This window comes from Prionailurus bengalensis, chromosome D2 (genome assembly GCF_016509475.1).
Source record: "Prionailurus bengalensis isolate Pbe53 chromosome D2, Fcat_Pben_1.1_paternal_pri, whole genome shotgun sequence".
Taxonomy (NCBI): Eukaryota; Metazoa; Chordata; class Mammalia; order Carnivora; family Felidae; genus Prionailurus; species Prionailurus bengalensis.
In genome coordinates this window covers 17,561,852-17,578,786 of record NC_057351.1, presented here as the reverse complement: position 1 = coordinate 17,578,786, position 16,935 = coordinate 17,561,852, and the positions used below count along the sequence as shown (strand labels likewise).

General features: G+C 47.4%; 1 protein-coding gene across 1 annotated transcript; it reads right to left on the bottom strand.

Annotated features, from left to right (window-relative positions):
• Positions 1 to 321: 321 nt before the first annotated feature.
• Positions 322 to 824, bottom strand: LOC122493509 (60S ribosomal protein L21-like). The gene has a single exon (XM_043598164.1). The coding sequence runs from the start codon at positions 802 to 804 to the stop codon at positions 322 to 324; it is 483 nt and encodes a 160-aa protein (XP_043454099.1). The 5' UTR covers positions 805 to 824.
• Between the last annotated feature and the right edge of the window lie 16,111 nt (positions 825 to 16,935).

Genomic DNA, 16,935 nt, shown 5'->3' with positions numbered 1-16,935 from the left:
TGTGTGTACCTTCAGGATTTAGGGGCGCTGCCTGTCTCCGGGCTGCTTGCCGGGACCACAGTCTCTCCGTGCCCCACCCGCCAGTCTAATCGCCACCCGCCGCAGGCACGCCGCTCTCCTTCTGTGCCCTTGATCCCCGAGCCATCCCTTCTGTCATGCCCTCTTCGGGGCTCAATGATCGCATCAGGCACCGAATCCTCCGGGAGCTCTCCCTGAGCACTCAAAAGCATCACAGCCTCTCCTCGATACTCCTATGCCGGGTCGGTTTTCTTGTTTGTTTCTTATGGTCTTGAGGTCTTTTATTTATTTATTTTACATTTCTCATGCCGTGAAGTCATAGGGCATGGGTTCCAGCAGCTCAGGCTCCTCTCCGTCGGTTCTCACGAAGTGTGCTTTGCTGGGTGGGGCCGGCTGGCGCTTCAGTTGCACCCGAGTATCTTTCTCCTTGGCTTCCTTCTTTCTCTGATCGCTTTCCTTCACGCGCTTCAGGAAGCTGTCTCGGCTCTTTGCGTGCTTGACGGGCTCAGCACGCGCATTAATTCTCTTGGCAAGACTCTTGCCCTCAACTTGTTTCTTTACGGCAATGCCAACAGCATGCTGGGTAACGTCGGAGACTCTTCCAGTTTTGCCATGGGAACATTTGTGGGGCGTTCCTTTGTGAGCAGTGCCCATTCCCTGGATGTCCGCAATATCACCTTTCTTGTAGATTCGCATGTACGTTGCCAAAGGAACAACTCCGTGTTTTCTGAAAGGCCGAGAGGACATACAGCGAGTACCTCTCCTCTTTCCCTTTGTGTGGGTCATTTTGGCGAATTACTGGAAGATGGCAGTCCCGGCCGAAAGGAAGGCTAGAGGCCTGGTGTTTTTAAGAGCGGAATTTCTAGACTCTTCCTAAAACAGCTACAACACACTTCTGCTCCTCAGGGGAAACCCTCTAAGTAATCTTATACACACCAATAATGAACTGCTATCCAAGAATGTACCAGTCAAGTGTTATAAGTCAAAGCTGCGAAGATCGCCATTTCCAGCGGTTCATCAAACTGATGGCTGTTCTCTTCTCTATGACATCTAGGTTCTAGGATTTATTTGGACATGGCTTCTACGCACACCATTGCATAGGATGGGAAAAGGGTGCCTGCTCTATTTCTTTTTCTTTTTTTCATTTATTGTTTTGGAGAGAGAGAGAGAGAGAGAGACCATGAATGGAGAGAGGGGCAGAGGGAGAAAGAGAGAGGGGATCTTAAGCAGGCTCCACGCTCAGTGGGGAGCCCAATATGGGGCTCGATCCCACGACCCTGGGATCATGACCTGAGCCAGAATCAAGAGTCAGAGGCTCAACCAACCAAGTCACCAGTGCCTGCTCTATTTCTGCTAAAAAAAAAAAAAAAAAAAAAAATAGAGCTTTTGTCCAGCCATGGGGTTAAGAATAAAAGTTCAGTACTTAATGAAACTTTTTGATTTTTAAAAAAAATTTTTTTAGTGTTTATTTATTTATTTATTTTTTTTTGAGAGAGAGAGACAGAGACAGAATGCAAGTGGGTTGGGACAGAGAGAGAGGGAGACACAGAATCTGAAACAGGCTCCAGGCGCTGAGCGGTCAGCACAGAGCCCGATGCGGGGCTCGAACTCACGAGCTGTGAGATCATGACCTGAGCCGAAGTCGGACGCTCAACCGACTGAGCCACCCAGGTGCCCCTCTTTTTGATTTTTTTGAATGTTTATTTATTTTTGAGAGACAGAGACAGAGTGCGAGTAGGGGAGGGGCAGAGAGAGAAGGAGACACGGAATCTGAAGCAGGCTCCAGGCTCTGAGCTGTCAACACAGAGCCAGATGTGGGGCTCGAACCCATGAACCGTGAGATCATGACCTGAGCCGAAGTCAGACGCTTAACCCACTGAGCCACCCAGGCGCCCCAATATGACTCTTGTGTGTACTTTAACTTGTTGCCTTATAATTTTCTCAGGCTTGATTTAAACAGGTGAATTGATGTGGTCTACGGGAATCAGTTTGAAAAGGGGAAATGGATAAAACGCATGAACCACCATTGAAACTGATTAGAAACCCAGTAGGGGATATTATTAAATTTGAGGATTTTCTTCCAGTTACTCGATCGGTTACCACTGGCCTGCTCAGAAGAGAAGCTATGTTGGACCACTGCCAGGAATGCACTGGGAAAGATCCAGACTTGCTCTTCTCGGGGACTGGCTGGAAAGCATTTCTCTCATTGACTGGATGCATGGGAAGACAAATCATCGCCATTAACCTCACACCATATCCAAAAATTAACTAGAAACGAATCATGGACTTAAACATAAAGGCTGAAACCAGAAGACCTCCAAAAGAAAATGCAGGACAAAAATCTTCATATCATTGGGGCAAGCAAAGGTGCATTGGGCTGGGTAGACTACTCCCTGGGAGTCACTTCTCAATCCAGGGTGCAGGAAGCGAGGAGTCCTGTTTCAGTCTTAAGCCTGAGCTGTGTTGACCCATCTCGCCCTAAACGCCTATCACATTTGATTGCATTCAGCTGTATCTATTGTCTGGGTTAGAACCCAGAAGGATGATTCGTTGGTACCTTCCCTGGTCCCGTTGGTACTACCTGGTGGTGGGGGCGGTGAGGGGACAGTCGTTTGACACAAGGTGCCTCACCTGTTCTGTGCCCTCTATCTTCCTCCCTGGTCTCCAGCTCCCCTTTGGCGTGTGACGAGCAGAATGAGCTCGCATGAAACTATTAAAGAATTCTCTCGCGGACTTCGCCCGCGTGTCAGAAGAAACAGCCTGAGTCCCTGCCACATAAAATGGAGACGTGTCCCCAGCTTAGTGATGTAACACCCCATCCCACCCACGCCGCGCACGGTGGGAAGCACTAATCATATCCATTAGGGACCCGGCTGCAGAGCATGTATCAAAGGAGCAAGGCAGAAGCGAGGAGAGAGAATTGTGTTTAATAAATGAATTAAAACAATTATGCAGCCACCCAGTGAGTACAGAGCTTTGAGCTCTGCTTCAAACGGGGTTTGAAAGAATCAACCGGGAGACTGTGGCAACCAAAGCGGGCCAGGTCTTTCAAAGAACTCTCACAGGGTCAGTACACGGACGTTATTGGCTAGAGAAATCTAAACTGGTGCTCTTTTGTCAGCTCTCTTGTGAATCCACAGTAAATGATTGTCTGTAATCATCAAGAACGCAACAATGACCATTTCAAGGCCTTAAAACCCCGCCTCTGCTGGTCTGGCGACACTTCATCGTGTTTGTCATCATCTGTGACCGCCAGCATCCCTTGGACACTCTTCCTACATCTGAGGAATTTTCCCACGGTACCTTTTGTCCCCAGAAGAGAAGCCAGAAAAGCACTTTCTCACTCTACCTTGTCCCCGATGCAAGCTTAGCGACCTGAGCTCCGCCGATCAGACTTACCCACATGAGGCTTTGGTGGGAGAGCAAGAAGCACCAATGGGATCTGCTTCTAAGGGTGGAGGCAAAGGACCGGAGTTTTCTGAGCCGCTGTCGTCGTGGCTCCATCCAGGGTGCACTGTTGGGGTGTCACTGCGGTATCTCCCCTGGGCAGTCCTGGGGTGGTACAGCCCCAAAACTTGGCCTTGGCCCCCTGCAGGCTCTTCGAGGCCCCTGATAATGTTTTAATAAAGTCCTTTGCTGCCCAAACTAGTTAGAACGATGGGGCGCCTGGGTGGCTCAGTCGGTTGAGCGTCCGACTTCGGCTCAGGTCACGATCGCGCGGTCTGTGAGTTCGAGCCCCGCGTCGGGCTCTGGGCTGACGGCTCAGAGCCCGGAGCCTGCTTCCGATCCTGTGTCTCCCTCTCTCTCTGCCCCTCCCCCGTTCATGCTCTGTCTCTCTCTGTCTCAAAAATAAACATTAAAAAAAATTAAAAAAAAAAGAATGGTGACGGATACGCATTATTTTCAGAAGCTAAAATAATAAAATGATAGGGGAAGAACTCAAAGGGCTTTGAAACTTGTAAAAGGCTGTACCCATCTACGGGAGCCATTACAGTAGTTGGCTTTTAAAGGCAAGAAGCATCAACCCAAGCTCGCAAATAAGTCGACCACTCACTAGCTTTGCTTAACGTTCAGCATTCTAGAAAGTAATACGTGGGTCACGGGATAAATGTCATAGGTGTTTCTTTTTTTTTTTTTTAATTTTTTTTTTAACGTTTTATTTATTTTTGAGACAGAGAGAGACACAGCATGAACGGGGGAGGGGCAGAGAGAGAGGGAGACACAGAATCGGAAGCAGGCTCCAGGCTCTGGGCCATCAGCCCAGAGCCCGACGCGGGGCTCGAACTCGCAGACCGCGAGATCATGACCTGAGCTGAAGTCGGACGCTTAACCGACTGAGCCACCCAAGCGCCCCCATAGGTGTTTCTTTATGGCCACATGGCAGGGAGTCTTACCGGGATGACGAGATGGGTCTTCAGAAGTTTCCGAAGCTACTCTTAGTATAAGAGCTAACTCAGACCACTCCTGTCCCCCGTGCTCTGACATTGGACACTTGTCCTTTGGGAGGGCAGACAGTAGGAAACACCACATTGGTGGGCCCATGCAGGGTTTCAGGCTCGCCCTGGCTGAGGTCCCAGCCGAGAACCAGCATGAACCGTGAGACACGTTAGCCATGCTCCTTCCTCTGTCCGGCTGAATAATATTGCATTGTATGGATTTACCACATTTTGCGTATCCGTTCACCTGGAGACGGACACTTAGGCTGCTCTTTCTGACATGGGTCTCTCAATTCGTTTTACCACAGCCTGCAGGGATGGCGGACAGAGCGATTCTGTGTCAGCTGCCACACGACCCAGAACGAAGTCGGCTTCCTTGCCTTCCCACAGCGATTTTTCTCTCACAGCCTCATTGCCCCACGCAGGTTCGGGGGCTTGATTATCAGAGTGACTCTGGCACATGTCTGTGTTTGCCCCCACTCGGTGGAGGGAGAGGGTGCATGCTGCCATCAGTGGGAGAAAGATAACATGGCTTCTCCATTGTCTTGTCCATTCTTCCTGGTGGAGCCCTGCCTTGTAGGGAGAGTGAGTTGGGAAACTTCCCGCATCTCAGCACCTTCTCGTTTACATAGAATGTTGCAGACCATTCCAAGTGCAGCTCCCTCCCTAGGTGGGGTTAAACACCTCATCCTCCTCCCCATCATGGGTCTGGGTGTCGGTGGGTTGGGACTGGAGGCAGTGGGGCGCAAAGACTTTGGTTTCCCGCTGTATCCTGTGGCGCTGGAGGTCTTTCCTCACAGCGCTGGCTTGCGGATGGCCCTGGGGTGGGTCTCGTGGGCTCCCCCTGCTGGAGACTGGCTCCTATCATCAAGTCCCTGCATCCTGTTGCCCCTCAACCCTTGGTTTTTGGTTTTGTCCCGCTCCTCGTGAGAAGCTGGAGGAACGCTGGGCCATCTGTATGCCACACACAGGCCGTATGGAGCCAGGAGCCTGCCTCGGCCTCTTCTGTCCAGCCAACTCCGCACCCCCACCACCGTACCTTCCTCCACCCAGACACTAAGCGTCTTGACCCAACTTTCATGACAAGAAGAACGTTCCCCCCACACTAGGGAAGAAGCACCCCTCTGGAGTCCCTCCTAGGGACTGGCTCCTCCTAGGCCTGGCTTCTAGAAGATTAAAAGGAAGAGACTTTTTCTAACTGTGGATTCAAAAAAAAAAAAAAAAAATCTTGACATCGCGACTCAGATGGTGAACCACTTCTTCGATTTCGGTGGTACCTGTGGTCTTCCCTGAGGCTTACGGCCCGGCTATAGGGACGGAAGTCCCCGTGGGAATGTCACCTCAGGCCCAAGTGGGATTACGTTGACTTCCTTTTTGAAAAAGATGGTCTCCATTACTTGATGTCAGTCTTAGAACAAGCAGAGCTGGGGCACTTGGGTGGTTCCGCCAGTGGAGTCTCACTCTTGATTTCAGCTCAGGTCATGAGCTCACTGTTGTGAGATCGAGCCCCGTGTCGATCCCTGCTTGGGATTCTCTCTCTCCCTCTCTCTCCCCTCCCCTCCCCCTCAAAGTAAATAAATACATAAATGAAGATTCAAAAATAAAAATAAAAAAAGAACACGGAGAGTTGCTGTCCCCTTCCCTTTGGGACACTCTGCTCTGTTTCTGCGTACCTCCACGCGCAATCCCAGCAAACCTCAGTGACCATAGGGAAGGGCGGATGTGGGGTAGGGGGAGCTCTACTTAGGTGAAAACACCTGCCTATACTCTCACTGTCAAATGATGGATGGATACTCGCTTAGCTTTTTAGCGTCTTTTTAAGGACTTAAAATGTAAGTTGATGTTTCCATCTTCAGAAACCGAAACTTGCCAGCAACCCCCAAATGGCTTATCCGGGATACGTAACACTTACGCCACCTTCCCCAGCTCCTTGCCTCACTGACAACGTCCGCACCTCTGGCCCTGCATCCGTGAGAGCTTGTTTGGAGGTTCTAACTCGTATACCCTTGACCGAAGAACTGTCCTCCTCTATCAGGGAAGGTCGTCCTGTTCGACCCAGCGTGCAGCTTCTGGAGGGACACACACGGAATGGTGAGGGAGGAAGGGGACACCTGCCTAGCCAGCCAGATCAGCCAAATCAACCCTGGCGATCAATGGGGTGACAGACGTCGCAGCCAGATCACCCTCACGTCCTGGCCCCGCATCCTGAATCGCTGATGAAGTCCGCAATCCTTTCACACGGTCCAGTTCACTCCCGGTCTCTGCTTTTTGAAAGTCTGGAAGGCACAGTAATACGCGAACCAAAGTCCTTGAATGGACACTCCTTCCGAAACACCCACAAATACCCTCAGTGCCTTCGGTTTGCCCCTGCGTTCTCTCAAGGACCGAGCCTCCCAATAAATTTCTGTAAGCGTTTTCTGTAAGTCACGCCATTTCACTTTATTTTGTGTCTAGCTCACGCCAGACTAGAGCTGTTCTTTTGATTTTCCATGATTTTGAGTCAAATGTACAGTATTCAAAGTAAATGACAGATTGGGAACCCTTTTAGGAGGGGCTTACACACAAATCAGTTATTTTGGCCCACCAGTTCACAAAATAACTGTCTTTAATATCATAGGAAAAAATGTATAACGTCAGAAGGGCCGGGAGAACTTCCTCTTTGCTACTGTTTGTCTCTTGTGTCTTGTATAGGACCTGCCTACCTATTTATTTGTTGCATTTAGTTATTGATATGATAATATAATATGATGATTATATTCCACATATTATATTTAGTGTGTCATACTTATATTAATATCATATATTTTTTTATAATTCTGCATTATGTTATTACATATTAATACATATAGTAATATTTTGTTATATAATAACTGATACTCATATTGAGTATTAAATATTTATTGAAGCAGACTCCAATAAATATCAGTGAAATAAGTGAGGGTTCAGAAACAATAGCTTCAGACTCACACATCTGTCTGACAATGCCAATTTTAACTCAAGGAAATACTTTCTAAAAAGTTTTTTTTTTTTTACATTTTTTTTTTTAACGTTTATTTATTTTTGAGACAGAGAGAGACAGAGCATGAACGGGGGAGGGGCAGAGAGAGAAGGAGACACAGAATCCGAAGCAGGCTCCGGGCTCCGAGCTGTCAGCCCAGAGCCCGACGCGGGGCTCGAACTCACGGACCGCGAGATTGTGACCTGAGCTGAAGTTGGACGCTCAACCGACTGAGCCAGACCAGGCGCCCCTAAAAAGTTTTTATTAAAGTGACAGAAGGGGCACCTGGGATGCTCAGTCGGTAAAGCGTCCGACTTCGGCTCAGGTCATGATCTCACGGTTTGTGAGTTCAAGCCCCGTGTCAGGCTCTGTGTAGACAGTTCAGAACCTGGAGCCTGCTTCGGATTCTGTGTCTCCCTCTCTCTCTGCCCCTCCTCCACTTGTGCTCTGTCTCTCAAAAATAAATAAATGTAAAAAAAAAAAAAAAAGGGACAGAAGCCCTAAGTCTGCTTGAGTCTCTCTGTCACCTTGAAAATCTATTGAGCAGAAATCCCAACAGCTAGAGGATTATGCAAAAGGAAGGCCATAGATTAATTTAGGGGCGAATCCTGGCACTCATGATTGTGTCTCATCATCTTGTAAGAAAAAAGAACCAAGAAAGTGTTTCATAGAAGAAAATAGAAGAAAGAATCATCACATGGTAGTTAGGGACATATGTTCTAGTCACGGTTTTGCGACTATTTGCTGTATGTCTTTTGTGAACACTTAACTTTTTTCTTTTCTTTTTTTTTACTCTCAGAATGTAGCCCAATGCAGGGCTTGAACTCACTACCCTGAGATCAAGACCTGAGCTGAGATCAAGAGTCAGATGCCACCCAGGCACCCCATGTGAACACTTAACTTCTAATGAAACTTTATCAATGAAACAAGGAGATTCACCTATAGTCTGGAAAACTACCAAAACAGCACTTTTTGACTTTTGAAATCAATGGCATCCCCCCCCCTTTTTTTTTTGAGCAAAAATACCAATTGATCGAGAGAATAAGAAGATAAGCCACAGAATGGGAGAATATGTTTCCAAAACACATATCTGATAAAAGAGTTGATATCCAACATATACAAAGAACTCTTAAAACTCAATGATAAGAAAACAGCAACCTTATTAGAAAATGGGCAAAAGACCTGAACAGACACGTCACCACAGAAGGTCTACAGATGGCAAATAGCAAATGAAAAGATGCCCAACATCACGTGTCATTAAGAAGTGCAAATTGAAACTACAGCACCATTGCACACCTGTCAGAGTGGCAAAAAATCAAAACACTGACAACGTCAAATTCTGGCAAGAATGTGTAATAGGGACCTTCATTCATTGCCGGTGGGAATACAAAATGGTACCACCACTTCGAAAGATGATTTTGCAGTTTCTTACAAAACTAAACATATTCTTATCATCAGATTCAGCAATCGTGCTTCTCAGTATTTGCCCAAATGAGCTGAAAACATATGTCCACGCAAAAACCTACACAGAAATATTTCTAGCAGCTTTATTCATAATTGCCAAAACTTGGAACTACCCAAGATGTCCTTCAGTAGGGAAATGGATAGATAAACTATGGCGCATCCATACAATGGAATATAATTCAACACTAATAGTAGAGATCAGAGAAAGAGGAATTTGGCTCTCTCTTGTCTCTTCTCACAAGGGCACTAGTCCCATTATTAAGGCCACACCCTTGTGACCTAATTACCTCCCAAGGACTCTATCTTTAAATATCATTGCACTGGAGATTAGGGTTCCAGCATATGAATTTTGAAGGGAGGATGCAAACATTCAGTCCATAGCAGAACTTAAATAAATTCTATTTTTAAAAGTGGGGGGGGGGGAATTAACCAAAATCCATTAATAGAAAAGCAATAAAAGTGCATTTTATTACTATAAATTCATTTTATAACTGCAAATGTATAAAATATATTTACTTAAAATAGTCAACGAACGAGAACCCTGAGGTGATAAAATGTGGAATCGGGAGTTGTGGTCGACAGTTTGAGTCAGAATCCAAACTATAGCTGTGCTTTCTTTTGTGTTTACTTGTGTTTCTTCAGAAAATTTTGATCATACAGATAAGTAACTGCAGATAAATGCTGACTCATGACAATCTCAGGGCACTCCTTAATTCAAGTGACCCAAAAGCTCGAAGAAAAGAATGATAAAAATCTTTGCTTCAAAGCTGAATCCCTCAGCATACCAAATGCATGTTCACGTCCCTAAACGGAGAGTAGCTGAAATGTACACCGTGATGTGTTAGTCCCTCACTTGCTATCGTATAGCTGGCTATCGCGTCCCATTGAAAGCATGAAGACCTCAGGGACGAACACGAATCGAGCTATGCCCACTGGCACAAACCAAGTGCACAAGTAGCATCTTGGCGTAAGATTTTACAGGTTTTATATGCAGATATCCACAGGCCTGAACGGTTTGAAAGGGCATCTCAGAGTTTAAATATTGCTAATGAACTGCGTGTTGTGAAGGTCAAATATATGCACCACGATGCAGAGAAAAGAGATAGCTTCTGTACGAAGATGAATGAACGGTGGCCGCATGAGTCAATGTGGGGGCGGCCGGTACTGTGTCGAAATTCAGGATATAGCACATCGAGAGTGTTGTCTTCATCACTTTAATAAAATACATGATGAAAAAATATTTTAAAGACGCGTGAGCGACGACTCAATGTGCAGTCGTATAGGCTATCAGCATAAAGTGAGGTCACATACCCATTAAATCTAAACTCAGGCAGCTTAAACTTCTCAGCCGCTTCCCTAGAAGGAATTCGAAGGTCAAAGTTCGCTGGAGCTGTTGCTGGCACCTCCACCTTGCTGTGACAGAGTTTTGTACAAGTGATTACAGGATCGCAGAGAAGAGCTGCATAAATCTGATTTAGGGGAAGAGGCTGAAAAAAATGTCGGGGAAGACTAGTGACCAAGTCTTTTATTTTCTGTTTTCTGATGCTTTGACAATCTGGGGCCTTGCTGACCCCGGAAGGACTGCCCCTCCCAGGGTTGGTCAATTCCTAGACGGAGTAAACAACTCACCTGGGGCGGGGGGGGGGGGGTGCTTTTTAAACGCAAAGCAATGAATCCAGAGTCGGATCCCTAACCGCCTCTCCTATGGAGCTCGCACATTCAGGGACCAGATCATACCAGAGCCAAGTAGCGGCAGGGACAGCCCCTGTGCCCCAGCACCTGCCGAAAGTATTCAAACCAGCCGGTCCTAACCTGCTGCCCCTGTTTCCCCATTCTACCTGCAGAAACCACAATAAAGGCTCTATCCCCAGCCCCATCCTGACAGACGCCTGCTGCTGTCCTGTGTCTTGTCCCATCCCTCCCCGGTGACTTGGCATGCTCCCTCCTTATGGGGTCTGTTAGTAACCAAGGGTCTTTTCAATGAAAGGTATCTCCTGATCTGTTGGCCTTACTATCCCTAAATAATAAACAATCCATAAACCAAAACCGACTTCCTGGAGGAGGTGATGTATGAGGAGAGTACTGAAGAACGTCAGGGAGTATTTTTTTTTTTTTAAGATTTTAATGTCTATTTTTGAGAGAAAGAGAGAGAGAGAGAGAGGAGAGGGAGCAGGCGGGGGACAGAGAGGAGGAGACACAGAATCTGAAACAGGCTCTAGGCTCTGAGCTGTCAGCGTAGAGCCCTACGTGGGGCTCAAACCCACGACCCACGAGATCACAACCTGAACTGAAGTCAGAATGCTCAACTGACTGAGTCACCCAGGCATGCCATGGAAGGATTATATTTGTAAAACAAGCCAGCAAAAAGTGTTTTAGGTACAGGGAGCAGTAAGTGTGACCTCCTGGAGGTAAGAGATAGCCAAAGGCATCCAAGAATTCACAGCAGTTCACTGTGGTTAGAATACGGAACCCAAGGGGCACCTGGGTGGCTCAGCCGGTTAAGCGTCCGACTTCGGCTCAGGTCATGATCTCACGGATCGTGAGTTCGAGCCCCGCGTCGGGCTCTGTGCTGACAGCTCAGAGCCTGGATGGAGCCTGCTTTGGATTCTGTGTCTCCCTCTCTCTCTGCTCCTTCCCCGCTCACGTTCTGTCTCTCAAAAATAAACATTAAAAAAAAAAGAACATGGAACATGAGGGAGGAGTGGATAAAAGTGGAGTGGGAGAGATCGTTAGGCACCAGATCTGTAAGGTCGTTATGTGCCATGTTCGGTAAGCAGTGGAAGCTAGTGGCCATTATGTTGCATCTGACCACTGTGCTTTCTCATCTTCCTTTGTCTGGGGACAGCGTTGCATTGACTCTGGGTAATTTCTTCCATGCTTTACGGGGTCTGGGGACCACACACATAAACACACACAGTGGTGGGTCCACCTGACTCAAAGACGGACCAATCAGAATCTCCTGGGGATTGATATGTAAATGGCAGGAAGGAGAGGTTATCTTTTTAGTGACGTTACCGGCCTTGCTGGTGGGGATTCAGGACTTGGCAACGGCCTCCCTCCCTAACACTCGAAGAGACTCTGACCAAAGAAGAAAGCAGCCACATGAAGACAAGTAAACATGAGACATGGACAGAAAGAACATGTGTTCTGCTGATTTCCAGTCCCTAGTTCTTGACTCTGAAATTCCAACTCTTCAGCTCTTTTGATTTGATGAACCACAGTATCCTTCCCTATGCGAACCTGGAAATCCCTTTGTTTTGTTTGGTTGGTTTGTTTGTTTTTCCCTTTCGTTCCATCCACTTCGCTTTGGATTGCTGTCACTTGCCATCAAAGAGTCCTGCAAAAGTCCTACACTAGGGAAACTTGGACATCCTTAGGAGGTGCTATTTTCAATAGGAGATGGACATAATGAGATGGGTGTTTTAGAGTGATCATTTTGGAAGAAGTGTAGAGCATAGATTGGTGTGGGGAGGGAAGGAAGAAAGGTGTATGGCTGGAGATGGGAAGACAGCTTGGAAGGCTAGTTAACGGTAGTTCTGGCAGGGTGCGGGGAGTGCCGGAAGCAGGAGGGAAGAAGGGGCAGTGGAAAGATTAAACACACACAGGTTTAAGATTAATGCGATTTCGTGAAATCCAAAATTGTTAGGCTCTTAACACACTTACTTCGGGATCTAATATTTAAATTTTTTAAAATTATCTCTGGTGGCGATGACATCATAATCTTTTCCGTGATTAAGAACTCTGAAATCTTGGGGTGCCTGGGTGGCTCAGTCGGTTGAGTGTCTGACTTCGGCTCAGGTCACGATCTCACGGTTCGTGAGTTCGAGCCCCGCGTCGGGCTCTGTGCTGACAGCTCGGAGCCTGGAGCTGCTTCCGATTCTGTGTGTGTGCGTGTGTGTGTGTGTGTGTGTGTGTGTGTGTGCGTGTCTGTATCTCTCTGCCCCTCCCTGTTTGTGTTCTGCCTCTCTCTCTGTCAAAAATAAACAACAAAACATTAAAAAAAAAACAAAAAAAAACTCTGAAATCTTGATCTGCCCTGGTCTGTAGACTGTCAACTGGGGCTTGAGTGAAATGGAAAGTGACTGAAGGGTTTTACCCTGGCGAGTGGAAGGTGGTGATGGGATTATTTTTGAATTTTTTTTTAAGTGTATTTATTTATTTTGAGAGAGAGAAAGAAAGAGAGAGAGTGAGAAAAGGAGAGACACAGGGCTCGATCCCAGGAACCGTGAGGTCATGACCTGAGCCGAAGTCAAGAGTCACATGCTCAACTGACTGAGTCACCCAGGTGTCCTCCTTTTGCATTTTTAAAAGTTCACTTTCGCTGCTCTGTAGAATAGTTAACAATAGAAAAAATAAATTTGCTGCCCCCATGGAGCTTCCACTTTAGCGGCTGAGTCGGAAGATAAGCAAATAAACACACACACATGTGAGATGTTGACAAGGACTAGGAAGAAAAGTAAAGCTGGGTGAGGGGACACGGAGGCTGGGGGCTTAAGGGAGCAGATTCGTATTTATTTTTTATTGGTATTTCATAGAGGAGTGTGTCAGAGAAGACTCTGGTTTGAGCAAAGACCTGGAGGAAATTGAGGAGCGAGCAATTGTGCTGTCTGGACAAGAACGTTCCAGACAAAGCAAACAGTAGGCCCAAGGTAGGAGCACATCTGGTGCGTTTAAAGAATGGAACAGAGACCAATAATGCTGGACAAAGAAAAAGAGCAAGAAGGCAAGTGGTAAGAGGCACGTAAGGGAGGCAGTGGGGTCGTGTTGAGTCTCAAAGGCCCTGAGAAGGATTTGTCTTTAACTTTGTGCCAGACGAGAAGCTGTTGGATGGCTTTGAAGAGGCTTGGCTGACTTAGATTAGAAAAGAATTATGCAGGCTACTGTGTGCACAACAGACTAGTGGGGTGGGGAGCAAGGGTGAAGGCAGGGAAACCAGTCAGGAGGTTATTCGCATGAACGTAGATGGAGGGTTTCATGACCTCTGTACTGTTGACATTTTGGGCCACATAGATTTTTGTTGTCGTGGGGGCTATTCTGTGCACCGCAGGATGTTTATTTAGCAGGACTCCTGGCCTCTGACCACTAGATGCCAGCAGCACCCTTTCCCCCAGTTGTGACAACTAATACGGTCTCCAAGATTGTCAAAGTCCCCTCGGTGGACAAAACCCTCCTGGTCGAGGACCACCGATCTAGGGTGAGTAGAGTGGTGGAAGGACCGGAGTGGTAGATGTGAGAATGGGGAGAAGTGGTGAGATTCTGGGTGTATTTTGAAGGGCAAACTCGCAGGATTTGTAGATAAATTAAGTGCGGAGTGTATGGAGAAGGTAAGAATTGGGATGATTCTACGATTCTTTGGCCCGAGGCACTGGAACAGCGAAGGTGCCATTTGCTAAGATGGGAAAGACTACAGGAGAGGCAGGTTTGATGGGAAACAGGGGTGGTTGGCTTTGGAAGTATTACTTTTGAGATGGCGGTTGAACCCAGACAGGAATGCCAAGCAGGCAGCTGAGTACGTGCGTTCGGAGTCCAGGGATGAGGTCCAGGCTGGAGACACAAATACGAGCGTCATTAGGATAGAGGTGACATTTCAGGACGTGAGAAGGAGTGGGCTTATCTACCCAGTGAGTACGGACAGAGGCTGTTCGACAGCCCCGTGGTGTCTGTCCCCTTGTGTTAATGTCCTTTGAGTGCGGACGGGACCTAGGACTTGCTCTTAACCTAGTAGAACTTGGCAAGGTAAGAGGTTATCACTCTTATGATTACATCACATTAAATCAGACTCTGGTTTCGCACGATAGTAGGAGGATCTCCTGCTGGCCTTGAAGGAGCAAAGAGCCATGTTTCAAGCCACCTATGGCAGGGAACTGCAGGTGGCCCCTGGGAGCTGAGGATAGTGTCTGGTTCACAGCCGGAATCTCCTCCCCACCTCCCACCAAACCATACAGATGCGAGGAAGTGAGTTCTGCCAACAGCCTGAGTGAGTTTGGAAGCGGATTCTTCCCCAGGTGAGCCCGTCGGTGAGAACAGCCTGGTTGACACCCTCACTTCTGCTTTGAGTGAGAGCTTGAGCGGAGGACCCCATAAGGCTGTGCCTGGACTCCTGGTGACAAATGATGAGATAATAAACTGGGTTGTTTAAAGCTACTCAACTTGCTGTTATTTGCTATGAAGCAACCATTAAAAACAAGGCAACAGGCCCAAGATGGCGTCGCTTATGCTAAGCGCATGTCACCAAACTGAGACTTAATTACAGCATGGGCTCCCCCCTCTCAAACGAGTCAATCAGGAGCCACCGGATCATCTGCATGATAGACCCCTGCCATCCCCTGAAGGAAAGTCACCTGGCCGTAACCAACCTGTTTTTGGTTTTTTTTTGTTTTTGTTTTTGTTTTTGCCTGGTGTTGCTTCTATGCTCCTCCTCCCCTGTGCCGAACAAGCCTTTCATTTTATACAGCTCCTCAGAGCTCCCTTCGATCTGTTAGATGGGATGCTTCCCATTTCATGAATCATTAAAGAAAGGCAGTCAGTTTTTTAAAACTTACTCAGTTGAATTTTGGGTTTGTTTTTTTAATTTTTTTTCAACTTTTTAATTTATTTTGGGGACAGAGAGAGACAGAGCATGAACGGGGGAGGGGCAGAGAGAGAGGGAGACACAGAATCGGAAACAGGCTCCAGGCTCTGAGCCATCAGCCCAGAGCCTGACGCGGGGCTCGAACTCCTGGACCGCGAGATTGTGACCTGGCTGAAGTCGGACGCTTAACCGACTGCACCACCCAGGCGCCCCTGAATTTTGGTTTTTAACGCAACAGGAAACTCAGACCGAAGGTCTGGGTCCTGGAGCCCACCGACGTTTAAAGGTCAGGAAGTTCAGGAGAACCCAGCCAAGCCGACCGAAAGCAGCCATCAGTGACAAGGGTGGGAAACGAAGGAAGAGTCAGAACCTAGATGAATAAAGTGTAACATTCCAAGCAAAGTGAAAGGCCTTCTGTGTCATTTAGGACGGACGGGTTGAGTCATTTGAGATCTGGGAATTAATCATCGGATTCGGCAAGGTGGTAGTTCCTAACGGTCCCGTGATGCACCTGTACAGGTGTAGTCGCGGGACCAGAGCCTGTCTGCAGTATCTGAAGTGCAAAAAAAAATGTCAGGTTTTGGATTCAAATGGGAGCTGGGGATATGAAGAGCAGTGATCAAGTCTGACTTTGCTTTTGGGGGTAAAATCAGCAGGTTTTGTTGATGGATTAGATACGAGATAAGGGAAAGGAAGGAGTCATCTCGGGGGCTGAGGCTTTAGCCACTAGGTAGATGCGGATGCCATTTACTAATATGAGGAGACTGGGAAATGAGCTGGTTGAGGAGAAAGCAGGTTAGAAATCATGTTGAGGGACGCCTGGGTGGCTCAGTCGGTTAAGCTTCCGACTTTGGCTCAGGTCATGATCTCGAGGTCCGTGAATTTGAGCCCCGCATTGGGCTCTGTGCTGACAGCTCGGAGCCTGGAGCCTGCTTCGGATTCTGTGTCTCCCTCCCTCTCTCTGACCCATCCCCGCTCACGCTCTCTCTGTCTCTGTCTCTCAAAAATAAATAAAAGTGTTAAAAAATTAAAAAAAAAAAGAAATCGTGTTGAAAATATGACTCTCGTGGGGCACCTAGGTGGCTCAGTAGGTTGAGTATCTGACTCCTCAATTTGGCTCAGGTCATGATCCTGTGGATTGCGGATCGAACACTGAGTCAGGCTTTGTGCTGTTAGCATGGAGCCTGCTTGGGATTCTCTCTCTCCCTCTGTCCCTCTGCCCCTCCCCCGTACGTGCTTGCTCTCTTTCCTTCTGTCTCTCAAAATAAATAAATAAACTTAAAACAATATGACTTCTGTTACATATTCATATGGAGAAAAATGCTGTAGGCAGTTGGACATGTGAGTCTGGGCTCCAAGGGCAGGTCAGGATTGGAGACACTAACTTCAGAGCCTCAGTCTGTACGAAGTACTGAAATCAATAATGCCAGATGGAATTATCTAGAGCA